The sequence below is a fragment of the Mesoplodon bidens genome (assembly GCF_964165515.1).
Source record: "Mesoplodon bidens genome assembly, chromosome: 6".
Classification (NCBI taxonomy): Eukaryota; Metazoa; Chordata; class Mammalia; order Artiodactyla; family Ziphiidae; genus Mesoplodon; species Mesoplodon bidens.
Window position 1 is genome coordinate 45940948 of NC_138162.1, and position 17948 is coordinate 45958895.

At 46.9% G+C, this 17948-nt stretch overlaps 2 protein-coding genes across 10 annotated transcripts in view; one reads left to right on the forward strand and one right to left on the reverse strand.

Annotated features, from left to right (window-relative positions):
* Positions 1 to 6261, forward strand: part of UBAP2 (ubiquitin associated protein 2) — a 131697-nt gene extending 125436 nt beyond the window's left edge. For all 9 annotated transcript variants that reach the window (XM_081236194.1, XM_081236193.1, XM_081236201.1 and 6 more), the window contains 9 exons: positions 8 to 55; positions 2438 to 2516; positions 2739 to 2944; positions 3220 to 3319; positions 3404 to 3511; positions 3654 to 3721; positions 3801 to 3980; positions 4062 to 6074; positions 6206 to 6261. In XM_081236194.1, the coding sequence (XP_081092320.1) occupies positions 8 to 55; positions 2438 to 2516; positions 2739 to 2944; positions 3220 to 3319; positions 3404 to 3511; positions 3654 to 3721; positions 3801 to 3980; positions 4062 to 4157 (885 nt within the window). In that variant the 3' untranslated portion in view covers positions 4158 to 6074; positions 6206 to 6261. The remainder of the gene's footprint in view (positions 1 to 7; positions 56 to 2437; positions 2517 to 2738; positions 2945 to 3219; positions 3320 to 3403; positions 3512 to 3653; positions 3722 to 3800; positions 3981 to 4061; positions 6075 to 6205) is intronic.
* A 42-nt stretch (positions 6262 to 6303) lies between these two features.
* UBE2R2 (ubiquitin conjugating enzyme E2 R2) overlaps positions 6304 to 17948 on the reverse strand; it is a 93983-nt gene continuing 82338 nt past the window's right edge. Inside the window, exons 4-5 of the mRNA XM_081236210.1 lie at positions 12836 to 12970; positions 6304 to 9548 (exon numbers count right to left, since the gene is read on the reverse strand). Of these exons, the coding sequence (XP_081092336.1) occupies positions 9329 to 9548; positions 12836 to 12970 (355 nt within the window). The 3' untranslated portion in view covers positions 6304 to 9328. The remainder of the gene's footprint in view (positions 9549 to 12835; positions 12971 to 17948) is intronic.

A 17948-nucleotide genomic window follows, 5' to 3' on the forward strand; every position in this document is an offset into this window, starting at 1 on the left:
CACACAGATTTATGGCTATGACGAGCTCCAGATGCTGCAGTCACGGCTGCCGATGGTGAGTGGGATTTGGGGTGGTGGCGGGGGGGATTCAGGCTCTGAGTCTCGCGCATCTCACCCGCGTGGCCGTGACTGCCACCCTCTCTGGCCTTCAGGACACTCAGCCTGAGGACTTCCCTCAGCACCACAGCTGAGAATGCTGCTTCCATTTGGTGGTTGTGCCTGCTGCACCTACAGCCTGGGCACTCGAGCGTCCTGTGCTCGTGCCTGGGGATCTTGAAGATCATTGGGACCTGGGGCCCCAGTAGGCAGTGTCCCTACCAAACGTGGGTCCTTCTCTTCCCTCAAGTTCCACCCCTCCCCCCACCAAAACAAACAAACACACAGGACATGGCGCTGCTTACGTGCCCCTAGACTTTTTATAAAGTCCTCTCCGAAGTACCATCTCGTGTTTTTTGGCTTCTGAAGTGGCCACTGGTGATGCTCGTGATGGCAGCTTTGTCCTTCTGAGTGAGTGGCTGGAGCCGGCAGTCTTCGAGGGCCCTTCTGGGTTTAGCCTGCCGTCCCGTGTAGAACGCCGGCCCCAGGGTCTCTCTGGTTGCTGCAGCCTTGCTCTGAGGGCAGCACTGCCTCTTTATTCTGGCCCTTGCTGCCAGGATGAAGCACTGGGCCTCCTCTGGGACGGCCACATGAGCAGGACTGCAGTGCAGAAGAGGTACAGGACGAGGCACGCTTCCTGCCCGGACAGCCTGCAGGCTCCTGTACCGCCACCCCCTTCTTGGTCTGGCATTTCCCAGACTCCTGATCATTTGCAGCAGACCAGGGCATCTGCCACATCTGTCACACTGGGAGTAAATAGCTATTTGGACCCCAATGTCAACTCTCCTGGGTATGGTCTTTCCTTTTCCCCAAGTGAAGGTGAGGTGTCCTTCCTCAGACTCCTCTCCACTGGTGTTAGCCCCTCTTGGGCTGGCCACAGAGAGCTCAGGCAGCTGCAGGAACCACCTCTACCTCCCAGGCCCAGTGGCTGAAGCTCGTGTCTCTCAGAAGACCCTTTCATCTGCTTGGAATGTTTCCATAGGTTGGTAGCTGGGCAGCTCTTACCCAGTGTGCAAACCAGCAGCCAATCACACTGCTGCTCAAGGGGCCTGCGGGACTCTCCAGCTCCTGCCCATGTTCCTGGAGGGCCCAGAAAGGATATTGAGGACATGATGACAGATTTCTAGGGTGGAAAACAGAACTTACGGTTTCTGGGGATGCCTTAAGCCCTAGGGCTTTGCAGGGAAACCAGAAGTGGCCCTAGTCCCCCTGACACAGGAAACCTGCAGCCAGGAGCCCCAGGGCATCAGAGATGGAATGCAGGAGGTGGTCCTGAATGAGTCTGAAGGTGGTGCCTGGTTGGGCCCCTAGGAATGACTCGGTGGGATTCTAGCCCTGGGAATCATCCTGGGCTGCTTCATATTCCTTCAATCTTTTTGTGCCTTAGAAGCGATCACCTCTGAGCCTGCCTTTTCAGATGCATTTCTTTCATTTTCCCCTTTGGTCATTTCTTAGATTCTGGTACTTTTGTGCCTCATTTCCACCTTTGGATTTTCTTGTGTGAAAGAGCTCCCCCTCCTGGGCTTCCTCCAGGCCTGTCCCCGCTTGTGTTCTACTAACTGTGCTTTCCTAGCCCTGCCTTCTGTTGTGGTTCTGGTCGGAGGGTGCCGTGGATTTCCTGGAGGTGTCCAGGAGATGGGGCCAAAGGAGGCTGTAGGTGCCTTTCCTAGACACTGCTGCCCACGAGGAAAGCAGGAGGGCTTTCCCTTGGCTCAGAGGCCCGGGGTGCAGTATGTCCAGGGCTGCCAGAGCCCTGGGCGGTGAGTGAGGGTCAGGGCAGGCCTTGCCTTCTTCATAGAGCTCCACTGTGTTTTGCCTCAGCATCCACACTTGTCCTGACTCCTGTGCAGTGTCAGCGTTGCCAGGGCAGAGTGGGTGGTCTCTCCTAGTTCAGGACCTGACCCCTGTTAAACCCTTTAGGCCCCTCCTCCTCCTCAGGTTTCTCCTTGTCCTGTTAACTTTCCTAGCTGCCCTTCAGAATCCCTCTCACTGGAGAAGCCAGTAGAGTTGGTTTGGCCCGTGACATTCACCAGCATCCATCTGTGATGTAGAATGGATGGGTGTGACTGGGCCTCCGCTGGCTCTGCCTGGGGAAGGCTGAGGGATCGGTCAGTGTGTCTGCATGCTGTGTGCCTGCCACACTGCACAGCTCTGACCGGCACCATTTGTTTTGAATTCTCTGTGAGTGCTGCCCTCTGGTGGTGTGCCTGTGACGTCCCTGCGGTCTGGTCGGCCTGGGGAATGTGCCATTGCCTGGAGCACCCGTACTGCCTGCAGGTTCTGCTGTCCTGGGAGTGGGGTGAGGCTCTTGTGCTGACTGAACCTCTCTGGTCTCTCCTAGGATTACTATGGGATTCCTTTCACTACACCCGCAGCCCTCGCCAGTCGAGATGGGAGCCTTGCTAATAATCCCTATTCAGGTTAGTCTTGTTCAGGGGTCTAGGCATGGGGGCGGAGTGGTCATCGGACTGGCCTGTGGCTCATCCCAGGAGTCTGGAAACAGACGCAGAAGAGCTGCAGAGACCTGCCAGCTTCCTGTTGTTGAGCTGGCAGCCAGGCCTGTTCCTGTTCACAGGGACCAGTCTGGCTTTTTCCTGGCTGGATGGGGGCAGTGACTGGATTCAGTGCCCCGTTTCTCCCAGGTGATGTCACAAAGTTTGGCCGAGGAGACTCTGCGTCCCCTGCACCTGCCACCACCCTGGCTCAGCCCCAGCAGAGCCAGTCCCAGGCCCACCACACAGCCCAGCAGCCCTTTCTGAACCCTGCCCTGCCACCTGGCTACAGCTACACTGGCCTCCCCTACTATACAGGCGTACCCAGTGCCTTCCAGTATGGGCCCACCGTGTTTGTGAGTATTCGGGGGTGGGGGGTGTTACTCCAGCTCCAGGGAGCAGAAGCAGGGGGGGAGGGACAGGTCCCCACTCAGAGTGTCACCTGGCCTTGAGGAATGAGTCCGGCTTGGGGGCGAGGTTCCTTTCCCATCTGTTTTGAGATCTAGCGTGTTGCGCTACTGAAGACGCCTCCCTAGTGGTTGTGCCACCTGCTGCCTGAGGCTAAGCCGGGGTAACCTGCTCCCCCGGCTCTGTCCCCCTACTAATGCCTCTCCTGCTTGCCTGCCACCAGGTCCCCTCGGCCTCAGCCAAGCAGCACGGTGTGAGCCTCAGCAGCCCCACCACCCCTTTCCAGCAGGCCAGTGGCTATGGCCAGCACAGCTACAGCGCAGGTGAGGGGTGCTCCTGCCACGGAGAGGCACAGGAAGGACAGGCTCACCTAGCTCACACGTGCCTCTTGTCCCCTGCTGTGCTAGGTTACGATGACGTGAGCCAGGGGGCAGCAGCAGGAGACTACACCAAGGGCGGCTATGGTGGATCATCGCAGGCACAGAGCAAGTCTTCAGGTGCTGGGCCTGGCAAAGGTAGGCCTTTCCAGGATTGCGGCCCAGAGCAGTCGTCTCCTCCTGACTCCTCCTCAGGCGAGGCTGCCCCAGAGGGCCCCTGGAGCCGGGGGAGGCTGGCGCTGGGGCCAGCTGCCGTGGGAACAGCTGCTTTTCCTTCTAGGAGTGTCGGCGTCTTCGAGCGCCCCCGGCCTCCCTGACGTGACCGGGTCCGTCTACAGCAAGACTCAGGTGAGGGAGGGCTGGTGCTGGCGGGAGGGCTGGCAGAGTGCCGCCAAGCGAGCCTCACTGTCGTCTCTCTGCCCTGCAGACTTTCGACAGGCAGGGATTTCACGCGGGGACCCCGCCACCGTTCAGCCTGCCCTCGGCCTTGGGCTCCCCTGGGGCCCTGGGCCCCGGTTACGCGCCCTCACCGCTCGTGCACATCCTGCCCGCCCACCAGCAGCCTCACTCACAGCTGCTGCACCACCACCTCCCGCAGGACGCTCAGGTGAGCCAGGTGGAGCAGGTGGCCATCCTGCCCTGGGCTGGGGGCTCTGCTGCAGCCTTGACAGCCTTCTCTCCTCCTCAGAGCGGCTCCGGTCAGCGCAGCCAGCCCAGCTCCCTGCAGCCCAAGTCGCAAGCCTCCAAACCTGCCTACGGCAACTCTCCATACTGGACAAACTGAACCCTGAAGAGCGGGGGGGCCGGGGCTGGGCCTACCCCGGGCAGGAGAGCGCACACGGAGCCCGGCGCCCTTCCCCAGTTTCTGAGACGTGTAGCTGTGTCAGCCGAGCCTCTGTGGGGAGCCTGCCTCCCAGACTCCCTGTTGTATGTAATGTATTTATGTATGTATTTGTAAATGTGGTAGAAGGCTTGGGGGAGGGGGGAGCAGCTGCTCCTCTCCCCACTCAAGCCCCTTCTCGCTGTAGCAGAAGCAGCCCCCTTTCCCCCTTCTGCCTTCAGGCCTTCTACAGAGCCCTCCGGCAGGCAGCGTCTGGAAGGAGCTGGCTCGAGGTAGTTTGGGGACTGGGGTCAGGTACCAATGAAGAATCACGACTCATCTCGCTCCCTTGTAAACCACTCTTTGAGTTTTCGTCCCTGTGTAATTACTTTATCCCTTGCTTTTTGAGAAACCGGTCCTTTTGTCATCTGTCATGTTCCCCTCCCTCCAAACCTTGATCTGGGAATGGCAGAGAGATAGCCCTGCCCCCCACCCACATAGAGGTGGCACCTGTTTGTCTCCACAGAGAGCAGGGGCTTCGGCTTCTGGTCTGGTCTTGTCCCCAGAGACTTGCCTTCCTCTGGCTGACCATTTTAAAAATAATCTGAATTTGCGCTCAGAGATACGCAGCCAGTCAGCTCCCCTTTAAAAAAAAAAAGTCAAAGATATGCTTTCATCTCAGTGACAACATGTCTCCAAGCAAAGGCTCCTCTATTCCAGTCGTCCTGAACCAAGTGGGCGACTGTTTCAGAGGTTTTCTCTTTTGCCCAAACTCCACCTAATAAAGTTCTGAGAGCATACTTTCTCTGTGTGGTGTGGCTCAGAGAGAGCTCAGGGCAGAGACCATCTTCATTATGGTTCCAGGGATCCTGGACTTCACAGGGCTGAAGTAGAGCTCATGTGGTCACAGGCTTCTGATATCAGGGTGTCAGGGCTTCAGTGGGTATTCCTTGCTTTGCTGGGCCCTTCTCTTGCCCCAAAACAATCAGCATTCAGGGAGGGAAAAGGTAAAGGACGCAGCTGACAAGGTAGCTAACCCTCCTGACAGTGCTCATCAACGGTTACCTTTGTTTTTCTTGCAACTCTGTAACAGACTTAGGGGACAAGGCAGTCTCTAAAAGGGTCTTGTCAACAGGAATATTAGGGTAGGGTAATTTCTTTTCCAAAGGAACAAAGGTAAGAACTCTGAGAATACAGTTCCAGGCCTGTGAGAGAGTAAGTTTGCACAGCTAAACCTCTCTGTCCTTTGCTCTTCATCAACCAAATGCAATCTTGATTGACCGCCGAGGACTGTGGCGGGACAGATGACTAGTGAGCCAGGGTGGTGTGAAGTAGGTAAGTGGGTCCTGGGCTAAATATCTGCTCCAGAAAGTCCCAAGGAACCGTTCACCTGGGGCCAGGATTCTGACTTCGCTTAAGCTCCTCCCTCCTAATTCCAGAAGGAACTGGGGCTGTAAAACTATCCACGTGTCCACCAGGAGGCAGATCTCCATACTTGTCTGAGGCGCAGCTGTATTCCAGCCTGGCAGCTAGCTCAAGGCCTTGAGGTGTTGCCCGAGGTATTATAGCGTCCCGTTTCAAGTCAGCGTGCCAGAACCAGCCCAGGGGTACAGTCTTTACCTTGTCTGTTTTTGATCTCCAGTATCAATGGTCATTCGTCAGATAGGTCAAGCACTGCTGGCTTAAAAAAAAAGTAAGTGTCCACAACTGAAACTTACTAAATTATGTGATCTATTGCTTCCTGATCCCTTCTTTTAGCAGCGGGAAGTTGACAAGTGACAATGAAAACAGAAAACTTGCCTAAGGAGGGCAGTGGAGCACTCCTCCATCACTTCACCGACCTACTTGAACTGGCAGATTGTGCCCTATTTCAGAATTAAGGTTAACAAATGGCTTTGTCTTTAATAACCTTTCTTAAAAGCTGGTAAGGATTTGGGGATATTTATTCTGCAAGGAGGTGAGTTGAGCAGACTGTCAAAAGGCAGGTGGGCAATATTTGGTTTTTGTTTCAGTTTTTCAGCCGAGTCCTGTGCATAATCTGCAAGGAACAGAGGAAGTATTAAGACCACCTTTTAATTTTAATACACAAAAAAAGAAGAGGGTCATCCCATGGGGAAGTAGCAATACAGGTATATTTTATTTCACATTTTATTAGTAGACAGATGGGCAGAAAAAGACAAAAAATAAACTACTAAAGGGGAAATTGAACACAAAATGCATCAGATAATCTTTTCTCATAAGTTAAACTGAAGAAAAACATCTACAATTTCAGCTAAGAAAACTATTAAAGTCAGGTGTGTCCTGCTGGTTTCAGAATAGTTGAAAATTGCATCTGAATCTTTGTAAATGTAAACCTTTTTAAAAATCAGGATGGGAGGGTAGAGAGTTAATTTTCAGTGGAGAACTACACATTTTCCCCTTCAATTGCTTACTATGTATTTTCCAAACATAAGGAAACCAGCAAATAAAGAAGCAAATAATTACCAGGGAAGAGGAAAGAAGGGACTACAGAAAAGCTTGGCTAATAGAAAAGAACTCTGGAATGATGTGAAATGAAAGGGGAAGACTGCAAGAAGCAACAATAGAATCATGATGTACGTTCTCCACCAGCCTCAAAATACACAGACCTGAAGAGCATCCAGAGGCCTCCACTAGAATCGAAAGGAACCTAAAAATGCAGGATGGATCCTGAATTCATGTTACACCAAATAATCAGCACAACTGTACTCACAAGCTTGTGGCCTAAGCCTGAGATCTCCACTCCCGAAAGAAGTTACGTGCTTCAGTTTTCTTTTGCCATAGTATGTGTTCGCAGGACAGAGCTCTGGAACCAGCACCTGGGTTTTACAAGTCAGTCTGAGCTATCAGAATGTCCCACCTCCTAGCAAATCAACACACCCCAGTCTTTTCTGGAACTGACGACTACTCTCATCAGCTCTCAAGAGTAACACCCCAAAGGCTGAGAGGTACAACCTCCACCTGGCTCTCTGAGTCAACGTAAAACAGAGGCCAGCAGGGCCTGTGGGACAGGGCTGAGCAGCACAGCACCTCCCACAGTGCCAAGGAGTCTGGCCTGCCCTGGGGGAGAGACGCTTTGGCAGGAAGAGAAAAGGCTTAGTTTTAGGGCTCCGAGAGAGCGTAAGACCAAGCACACGGCGCACGCCTGTGTGTTTTGGGAGTGTGGAGTGATTGATAGGGGGTGATCAGAGCATTACCTGTGGGGCGAAAAACTAGTTTCAATGTCCTTCTATGAGAGTTTGCACTCAGTGTTTTGTCACAGGAGAGCTGCTCTGTTCTCTGAATCTGACTGGAGTCACTTGACTCGGGTGCAAGTAGGCCATGGAGTTTGGACAGATTCTGGGACCAGGCTCAACAGTGTCCCATGTGAACCTTAGCACGTTCAACATTCCCACTTTTTTAAGACTAGATTCCAGAGAAGGCTGCTGGGAATTAGTTGGCAAATGTTTGGAGAGTTTGAAGAGCGAATGAAAACCCTGAGATCAGAAAGGAAGGAGGAACTAAGGACCTAAGTATCACAGACTGTGTCCTAGGGTCCATCCTACCCGTCCCTCATCAACCCTTTCGTTCTTTCTGAGCTATACGATCTGAAGAAAAGGAGTTGAACGCTAGCGCGCAGGGATCTGAAGTAGGTTCATAGCGGTATTTTCCCCACTGAAAGAACACTGCCCTCCTGTGAACTGACCCGCCCCCATAAGAAACAAAAATCATCGCCAAGTACTGAAGAAGTCCCTGGTTGGTGAAGGCTGATGGAACTCGGTATTGATTGAAGTAACACACGATCGACAGGGGAAATCAAGGCTGCAGCAATTGCGTGGCAGGAAGATCTAGCGTTGCCCAGACACTGCTTGCAGCCAACTCCCTTGGCTCTGCCAGAAGAGTCAAAGAAGCTCAGGGGAAAGCTCCATGCACAACTTCCGCTTGCACTCCACAGCCCGAGCACATTGAAAGGAGAGAAAAGTCCAGGTCACATCCAGTGAGAAAAGCGGGAACCGGTCACTCATGTCTCACATATATCCACAGTTACCACTATCAGTATAAGCAGCTCAATGAAAACCAAAATCTTAACACATGCACCTAGTATTAATACTGAGTAATTAAAACTCGCTACTTAAAAAAAATCCTCATGGTGAGAGTGTATCTTTCAGGGAAAGGCCATGTTAAATATATAAAACAGATGTTTTCTCTCCCAACAGTGGTCACCAGTAGTTTGACTTTTTCCCCCAGCAGCATCAACCAAAACCAGCATAGTGATTTTAACTCTTGTTCCCGTCACTAAGACTCCACACACACACACTAATCCCCACTCTCTCCCCACTCCCTGGGGGAAAAAAATAACTCTGCCTTCAAAATAAATAGCAATCAGTTCTATGTAAAGTACGAATATTTATTTCAGGCTTTAGATCCCAATCGATTTCGAAAAACAAAATCTGATCTCTCTCCTCAGAGTAGCTGAGGCCTCTGTGTTAGGCTGAAGGGCCCTGTGCCCTTAGGAACACGTTTCAACAGGTTCAGAACAAAGTCCCTGACGCCTGCTGTACCCCAGCCTTAAGAAGGGAAAGAAAATTCATCACCACGGGGCTGAACGAATGCACACACACTAATGTAAATGAGCAGCTAAAACTTGGCAAATTTGCTTTAAGAAAAAGTTTGTTTTGTGGGGCTTTTACGTTTTTTTTTTCTTTTGCTACCCAGCATATGCAGCACTTGTGAACTCCCGATGGGTTCCCAGCTTTAAACACATTAAACGTCTTGATGAAAGACTATTTAATTCTTCAAGAATCTAAAAACAGACCAAACGTGTTTTGCTGTGAACACTTTGCAGAGACGAAGTGAGGTGGGAGTTTGGGTTTAAAGAAAGGAAAAAAAAAAAAATACAGTGATGGAAGGGTAAAGAATGCAAGAACTCAGACATTCTGTGGAGGATTAGTTTCTCTCCATTAAGAGGTCCATAAAAAGGAGCAAACTGAGATCCATAAGGGGAGTCACCAGGAGCCGTGTTTGTTTTCCCCACCCCCATGATAGGTTTTTGCTGAGGGGCCACTGCTAGGTCCCCACTTGCTCCCCTCCCTTTGGCCTGAGATGGCAGGGCAGTACAGGGGCCTTGAAGGAGCACGTCACGACTCCTCATTCCCAGAATCATCATCGTCATAACAGTCGGCATCTTCCTCCTCCTCATCTTCATCATCAATGTCGTCATCGTACAAGTCGTCATAAAGCAAATCTGAGCTGTTGTCATTGGAAGGCACTTTAGTTTTGATGCAGTATTCCGCCAGGGTCGTGGGGACCTTCACTCCATCCTTTTCTGCTTCGGCTTTAGTGGCTGACACCTGTTTCCTGAAGGGAGGATAGTTTATATAAGTCTCTGGAAGATGGATTTATAATTGGCCTAAACAATCCAAAATTCCTTACTGGTTTCTGAACTTTAGTACCTCCTACCTACCTGAAAGCATCTGTGACAAGATACCCTCTACTACACCAAAGGTTCTAGCCCATCAGGTACCATTCTGAAGGACACTTAAAAATGACCCTTCTGAAGGGCGTTTAAAGCCATGCACCTCACATGCTGGTTGGCCAGAAATCACCTCAGGTTTTCCGCCTTGTCTTCTCGCAATAAACTGAGAATGCAGCCCCAACAACTCAATAATCCTCCTACTTAGAGAAAAATCCAAATATCTTATGTTGGATTCCAAAGTCACATGATCCACCTGCCTACCACTTCATTCTCGCCACCCATTACTTTCTCCAATTCCAAAACATTCAGGCCACTCTGGGGTTTTTTAGTACCTTCTTCAAACATACCTAGTTGATTTTTCTGTGAGGACCAGTTGCTCTTCTGCCCTACTGCTTCTTATCACTCAGATATGAACTTATATGTCACTTAGAGGCCTATTCGGACAATCCAACTTAAAGCAGCCATCTTGTCATTCCTTCATATTATCCTACTCATCTTCCTCATTTGCTCATTTTTCTGTTGTTCTCCTTGCCCCTGAATGTGAGCAGAGACCTTGTCTATCTTGGTTAATTCTGTTTCCCCAGTGCTTAGAACACCGCCTGGGCACATACAGCTGTGCAACAAATACTGACTGTATGAACGCAGGAAGGTTAATGTTTCCTTCAACAAGTATGAAAATTCGACCCAAGGGACTAGAAAAACTGAACTTAAAAACATCAAGCCACTATTCTCAGGACTTCCCTGGTGGTCCAGTGGCTAAGACTCTGTGCTCCCAATGCAGGGGGCCCGGGTTCGATCCCTGGGGTCAGGGAACTAAATCCCACATGCCACAACTAAGAGTTCGCACGCTGCGGCTAAAGATCCCGCATGCCGCAGCTTAAAAAAAAAAAAAAAAATCCCACATGCTGCAACTAAGACCCGGTGCAGCCAAATGAATAAATAAATACTTTTTAAAAACCCACAAAAACACAACCACTATTCTCCCTGTCTTTTTTTTTTTTTTTTTTTTTTTTTTTTTTTTTAAATTTATTTATTTATTTATTTTTGGCTGTGTTGGGTCTTCGTTTCTGTGCGAGGGCTTTCTCTAGTTGTGGCAAGCGGGGGCCACTCTTCATCGCGGTGCGTGGGCCTCTCACTGCTGCGACCTCTCCCGCTGTGGAGCACAGGCTCCAGACGCACAGGCTCAGTAGTTGTGGCTCGCGGGCTTAGCCGCTCCGCGGCACGCGGGATCCTCCCAGACCAGGGCTCGAACCCGCGTCCCCTGCATTGGCAGGCAGACTCCCAACCACTGCGCCACCAGGGAAGCCCCTCTCCCTGTCTTTTAATTAGACCTCTCTTGGTGGATCCTGTTGCCTTACATCCTGATGCTGCTGAGGCTTTCAGGCTTGAATCTCTCTTCTCACAGCCTTCTCCTTGAACCATCTTGTCCATCCCCATGGTCATAACCCTTCATGCTGACAGCTCTCAAATCATCAGGGTCCAGCCTAAGCTTTTCTTCTGAGTTCTATACCCTTATATGAGCATCTGGATGTCTCCGTCCTGATGTTCCATAGGAATCCTAACTCAGCAAGTCTGCATTTGTCATTGTCCACCTCCATGGAGTATTCAGTTCCTAAAATTATAACTCTTACTACTACGAAGTCCTAAACGTTTTCAAATCTGTTTTCTCATTCTTGATTGTTACTACGTCAGTTTAGTCTTCATCTCAGCCTCCTCAAACCTCAGCCGGTCTCCTGGTCAGTCGTGTTCTTTTGGAACTCAAATAGGATTATCCTTTCACACAAAATCTTTAAGTGACACTCCAACACCTCTAAGATTAAGGACCAAACCCACCTTATGACTTCAGTGTCTTTTAAGGCCTGATGCGTTTCTTAATTTCCCATTACTTCTCAAATCAGAATTTACAATTCTCTTGATGTGCCATGCTGTTACTATACACCCGTGTTTTAGCAAGCATGTTTCTCTCTCCCTGAAAAATTATTGGTTATGAGGTATTATCTCTCCTAGGAACCATATTATATGTTCCTTCCACTGTATCTTGTTTATGCTTCTATAGTTGCACTTATCATATTACATGTTCATTTCTTTGTTTACAAACAAAAGTATGAGCTCTCTAAGGAGAAAGACTATGCCTTACATCTTACCTTTCCTTGAACATCAGGCTCCAGTCCTGACTATTTTATGAAGCATTCCCATTTTCCAATCCTCAATCCACTCTCACTCTAAACTTCTACAGGTCTTTACTATTTACACTAGTTATCTTCAATCTTTGGTATATACCTGTCACCTAAGTGGCTTGGTAAAAACAAAATACAGATGCCCAGATTCTATCCTTGTAATTTCATTAAATGACTCTGGATTAGGGAGAGGGTCTAAAAAGCTGATTACGGTGGGCAGAAAACTTATTCAGCTGTCAGATGACATGCTTTTTTTTTTTTCATATCACATGGTATCATGCCAATTAGATTTATAGAGAGGGACTTTGGAAAGTCACAGAATGTGCTGCAACTGTCCTTGGGGCTCTACCAATCCTTAGTTAGGTACTGTTAGGAAAATCTTATATCCTATGTAGGATATAATTTGAGAGATGAATGGTTGAGCCTAATACCTTCTTTTTTTTTTACAGATGGAAATATTAAAAAACCCCGAAAGTTAACTGATAAAAGGTCACATGAGGGTGGCAGAGTATATTCCAAGTCCCCTGATTCTTATTCTAGGGCTCTGTTAAACCATATACTAGAGTTGCTGATAATGATGATTCCCAGAAGATACTTGCTGCTATGGTCAGAGAGGCCAATAATCTATTGGGTTTCGTTAATAAAAAATTTGAAAACAAAAATACCTGGAATGTCTGGAATACACTGGGTGTTTGATACATTTAAAGGACATGTTCAAAACCCAGAACAGTGTCCCTAAAGTGATCAGGAGGAAGAGTTTGCAAACTTGACTAGTTTAGAACCTGGAAGTTCTGTTTCCTGGGAAATCAGATCTGCTGTCTCAAAAGCCAAACCCATCAGGCTCAGGCAGAAACCTCTTCCCAAACAATAAATCTATCTGACAGAAGTGGAGTGGATATTTAAGTTCAATTTAAACCCTTGGTTCTAGGATATACTTTGGTTCTGTATGAAGACTTGAAGTAATCAAACAGAAGACAAAACAAACACCTTACCTAATGATTTCAGCATATTCTTTGTCTTTTCCTTTACTGTCCCTCCATTTCCTGAACATAACCGAGGCATCCACATTGGCTGGGGAGAAGGTGTTGGGCTCATTAAGCAATGAGATTACACTTAACAGGATAGTCCTAGAAACAGGAAAAAAGGGTCAGCTATGAATACTCATATTCACAGTATTCAACAGTATTTTGTTTTAAATTTAAGACTATAATATTTGAGACTTTAGGGAAATGGAAATAGAGTATCAAAATTTTGTTTTCAGTACTCATCTGGCTAGGCTAGAAACAAGCTGCTACCTGGGAGACAAAGCAGAGGGCATCTGAGTTTAGCATAAAAGTTAGGTTGCAGGGCAAAATATGAACTCTGTAGAAGGCACTGTCTTAACTGGCAACATGTTCCAATCTACAAAAATTGGAGGTCTGGAAGCTTTTCAAATAACATTTTAAAAATTACAAGTTAAGTGCAACAGGAAAAAGCAGAAGCAAAAAAAATTTAGCTTGAAGGCAATCTTTTTGTGGAAAAGGGTAAAAATGATGCTACTCCATATATCTAATTCATATCATGGCTGCTTAGAAGATCTGAAAACCAATATTACATACAAATGTATTTCTTTTCCATACTTCTAAGGGAAGCAAGATAAGAGTTAAGCAGGAGAATGGAGAAAAAGCAATAGCCTTGACATGGAAGAACTAGTCTCTGAATAACAGAAATCTTGATTCAAAAAATATTTACTAAGCCCTTACTATTGTGCCAGAGGCATCTAGTGAGATGTTGGATGTACAATAGTGAGAGAGTTAGTTGCCATCCCTGATCTCTCAGGGCTCAGAAATCTTTTGGGAAATTTTCATCCACAGATAAAAACTAGACACCTTAATCACAGGGAATAAAGTTTCTGTGAAATAAAATAAGCTCAATAAGCTCCAAAAATGTTTGAAATAGTTCCCAGGCTTTTTTCTCCCCTAAAAGCTATGTGCATGTAGGTAAGGAGAAACATGGGAGGAAAAATTAAATTTCTCTACCTTTTCTCATTGGTGCGAGGTTATAGATTTTGTTGTTGCAAAATAGCCTTTTGCTCCTGGCCCCAAGCAAAAAATAAAGGGAGGGAACCAGGCAATTAGATGTTTGATTTGATGAAACCTTTTCCTAAAAAGGGTAGAGAGTTTCTGTTATGTGATTATACAAGATTACGACAAAGGCACTTTCAAAGAAAACTTTCCCATCTAGTTCAAATTCATTTACCACATATACACCCCCCACCTTTCTATTAGGGTAAGAATAACTCCCTGTACCCCCACTTCCATCCTTCTGGACTTCTTCAGTAATTACACTAAGAAGATTCAAAGAAACTCATCATTGCCAAAAATGCAAAATGGACTGACAATATCCTAGAAGCGAAAGAAAAATTCCGTAAGGATTGCTTCAGAAGAAAACATATACAAAACCTGATAGAAAGATAAGCAGGATAAGGACAAACTGTGGCACAGATTAATGGTCCAGATCAGCATTTCTTTACAACTTTCTGTGATGATGGAAATGTATAATCTGTGTTATCCAATATGGTAACCACTAGCCACATGTGGCCACTGAGCACTTTGAAAAGTAATTATGCAACTGAAGAAATGAGTTTTTTAGTACTAATTTTAATTAAGTTTAAATAGCCACATGTAGTCAGTGGCTATCATACTGGACAACACAGGTCTAGATGAATTATGTTAACTGAATTAGGAAATTTTTCCCAGGAGTGGTTTCACCAGGTTGATTTTCTTATATCTTGTGTTTATTATTAAAATACCATATTGGGAAGTACAATTTTTTAAAATGGTGAATCATCCAGTTCTATCATAAGAAACTCACTTCTAATACCATGTACTCCCTAAATTGAAATCCATGATGCTTTCAGAAGCCTCAGGCACTAACTATAGTTGACTGTGGTAATAGTTCTTAACCCAGCACGTTTTCACTTCCTCCCGTTGTCTGGAGAGTAGAGCCATTTTTCGTACAGGGAATCCATTCCACCGATTCAGATGGGGTTCATCTCCTTCCTCTAGGACACCTTCAAACAACAACCATGCCACACCTTCATAAAAACCTACCTACCCACAGCAGTAGACATACCACCAAGTACTGGCAAAGGATTCCAACACTAATGAAGATTCCTGATGCAATTCATATGCAATATCCTATTCAAAATTTCCCAACCAGTATGTTGTCAGTGGGTTACAGGTAAATTGTATGTGATTCCCTCAGGCAGATTGGTAGGTAGGACCTGGGACAACTTGAGCCTGGAACAATAACTTTTGGCCAAAGGAGCATCTTCAGCTTACTACACTGTGATCTACGAATACTATCATTTCATATTTTCTATGTAACATGACTGGAAAAGGACGGGAAGCAATATCATACATAGTTTAAACTGTCTGGCACTTGTACCAAAGTAATTTAACACAGGTGTTACATCTGTAGCATGGTAAACAACTCTGCAAGGTAGTATTATTAATCCTATTTTTATAGAGTGGAAAAATGAAACTGCAAATACTGGTAGAACATACAAAACACAATTGAATCCTGAAGCTATTCCAACAATTACCTCTTTTTTTGTTGTTGCTATTTTTTGGTGGTGTTAGTTTCAGTAAGTATCTTAAAATCCTTTCTCATTTATTGTATTTTTTCAGAAGAAAAAGAAGTATTTAAGGGAGATAGGAAATCATAATTAAACATCTATGACCCAATGGGTAATACTGTATTTGTCCCTTTTCAGCATATAGACAATAATCAGTGAGATGGGCCTGCCCTTTCTCTGTTAGCTACTATGTCACCACAAGTACAATTTTAGCAGGGAGGGCAGAAACTGGCCTTAGCTCAACAAACAAGACATGGCTTATGGGTCTCCCCAGAAGCCAAGCAGCAAAAGTTTGGAATTCTGTAGGATTAAAGATGGGCATTTTTCCTTCAGTGCATACACATACCCTCCCAGGCAACGTGTGAGGTAGAAAGGGTTCATTCTTTAAAACTTCAACTTTCTTGACTCTTAAAACATACATAGAAATACTGAAAGAGAGTTTGAATGATTGAGATTCTTAGATTTTACAGGCCTTAATTTGATAAAAAGTGACGTATAGAGAAGCAAAGCTCATTGCCTGACCCTTCTAGTTGACCTAGAAGGGTTCTTTTTAATCTCTCATTTACACTATTTCAAAAGATGGACCAGTAACACCAGAAGATCACCCAATTAAAACTCAATCCTCATTATATGTTTTCAAGATGGGAGAGATTTAAAGAGGACTTCATGGTAAAGAAGTCTGTTATGACTGGGAAAATAAAACGTGGTAGCTTAATGGGTCCACATACTACAAATAGTTTTTCTTTATGCTGCTAAAGCACCTAACAGGGACTTCCTGGTGGTCCAGTGGCTAAGACTACCAGCTCCCAATGCAGAGGGCCTGGGCTCGATCCCCGGTCACGGAACTAGATCCCACATGCTGTAACTAAGAGTTCGCATGCCACAACCAAAGATCCTGCACGCCGCAACGAAGATCCCATGTGCCACAACCAAGACCCAGAGCAGCCAAATAAATAAATAAAATATTTAAAAAAAAATAATAAAGCAACTAACAAATTCAACAGCTCCTGCTGTGCAGTCCCTGGAGCTACCGTTGACTGACATACCCCTGAGAACACACGGTAGGAATAAGGGTCTCAGATTAAAATACACAAAATGACCAGATCACAACATTTTAGTTTAAAAAGGAAAAATTTTAAATACACAAAATACATATCATTTGCACAGAATAAAACTGGCAATCTGAGTGCAGTGGGACCCAATGTGCAAACATCAAGGGAGCAAATAAATAAAATAGTCCCGGCCCAGAATGGGGTTTACAGGAGCCCTAGGAACAGCACAGTCATAGCCATTTCCTATGACCTTGCCTACTTTGCCACCCAATCATTGCAGCGGTCTCTAGCTCCCTGCCCTTTCAGTGGGTTATAGAGAAGACTAGATAGGAAAACACCCTACCCTACTCCTGAGAGACGCTTCTACATGAAGGTGTGGCCTCTGGAGTGGATCCATAAATCTGGTCCCATGATACATCTTCACAGTGGCAAAGAAAACACTGTTATCTATCCTTCAAAGGAAAGCAAATCCCTACCAAAGACCACTTTCCTATCCAAGAGCCTGCAGCAGGTATGGCAGGTAGTTCTGGGGCTGGTGCCTCAGAGAAAGCACTTGTGAATTCTACTGCAAGGTCTGAGAGACCCCCTACCCACCCACCCCACCCACCCCCTGGAAGCTCCCACTTGGTTCTGGACAGAACATGGATTAAGGCACATTTTGTTGCTTTCACCAAGAAGAGGCATGGTGTTGTGGACTCCTAATCACATACATATAGCAGCATCAGGGGGCCCTATCCTCCCAACGTCATTCTTTTTTTTTTTTGCGGTACGCGGGCCTCTCACTGTTGTGGCCTCTCCCGTTGCGGAGCACAGGCTCCGGACACACAGGCTCAGCGGCCATGGCTCATGGGCCCAGTCGCTCCACGGCATGTGGGATCCTCCCGGACCAGGGCACGAACCCGCGTCCCCTGCATTGGCAGGCGGACTCTCAACCACTGCGCCACCAGGGAAGCCCCCAACTTCATTCTTTGCTGACTAATGCCTACTCCTCAAAACTTCCCAATTCCATAAGGAACTCTCACTCCCTGAACGTAATCCTGGACATCTGTGGATCTCTTTTTCCAGAAAGTATGCTGGCTTCCTCGAAGAGGAGGAGAACTACTGAGCTTTTAGTGGAAACTAGCTGGCTGCCGCTCTGGATCCCTACAGTTATAGCATAGTACATTTTTCTTGCTTTCCCCTTTAGCCAACTCTCACTACTCACTAGGTCTTGTTATATAAATCAACTTCGGCTCTCAAAGGTAACTGGAATTCCTTACTCTTCTTCAGGTTACAAAAGCCTGTACAACTTTATTTTCTGAATATGTTCACTGAGGTGTTAAGTGAAAGACTAGTGCAGGTGGTCATGGAGGAGTCCAAACACATGTGAACATGGAACCACTTTCAGATAACAGTGCCATTCAGCAGTCAAGACCCTACAACAGGCTGAACTGA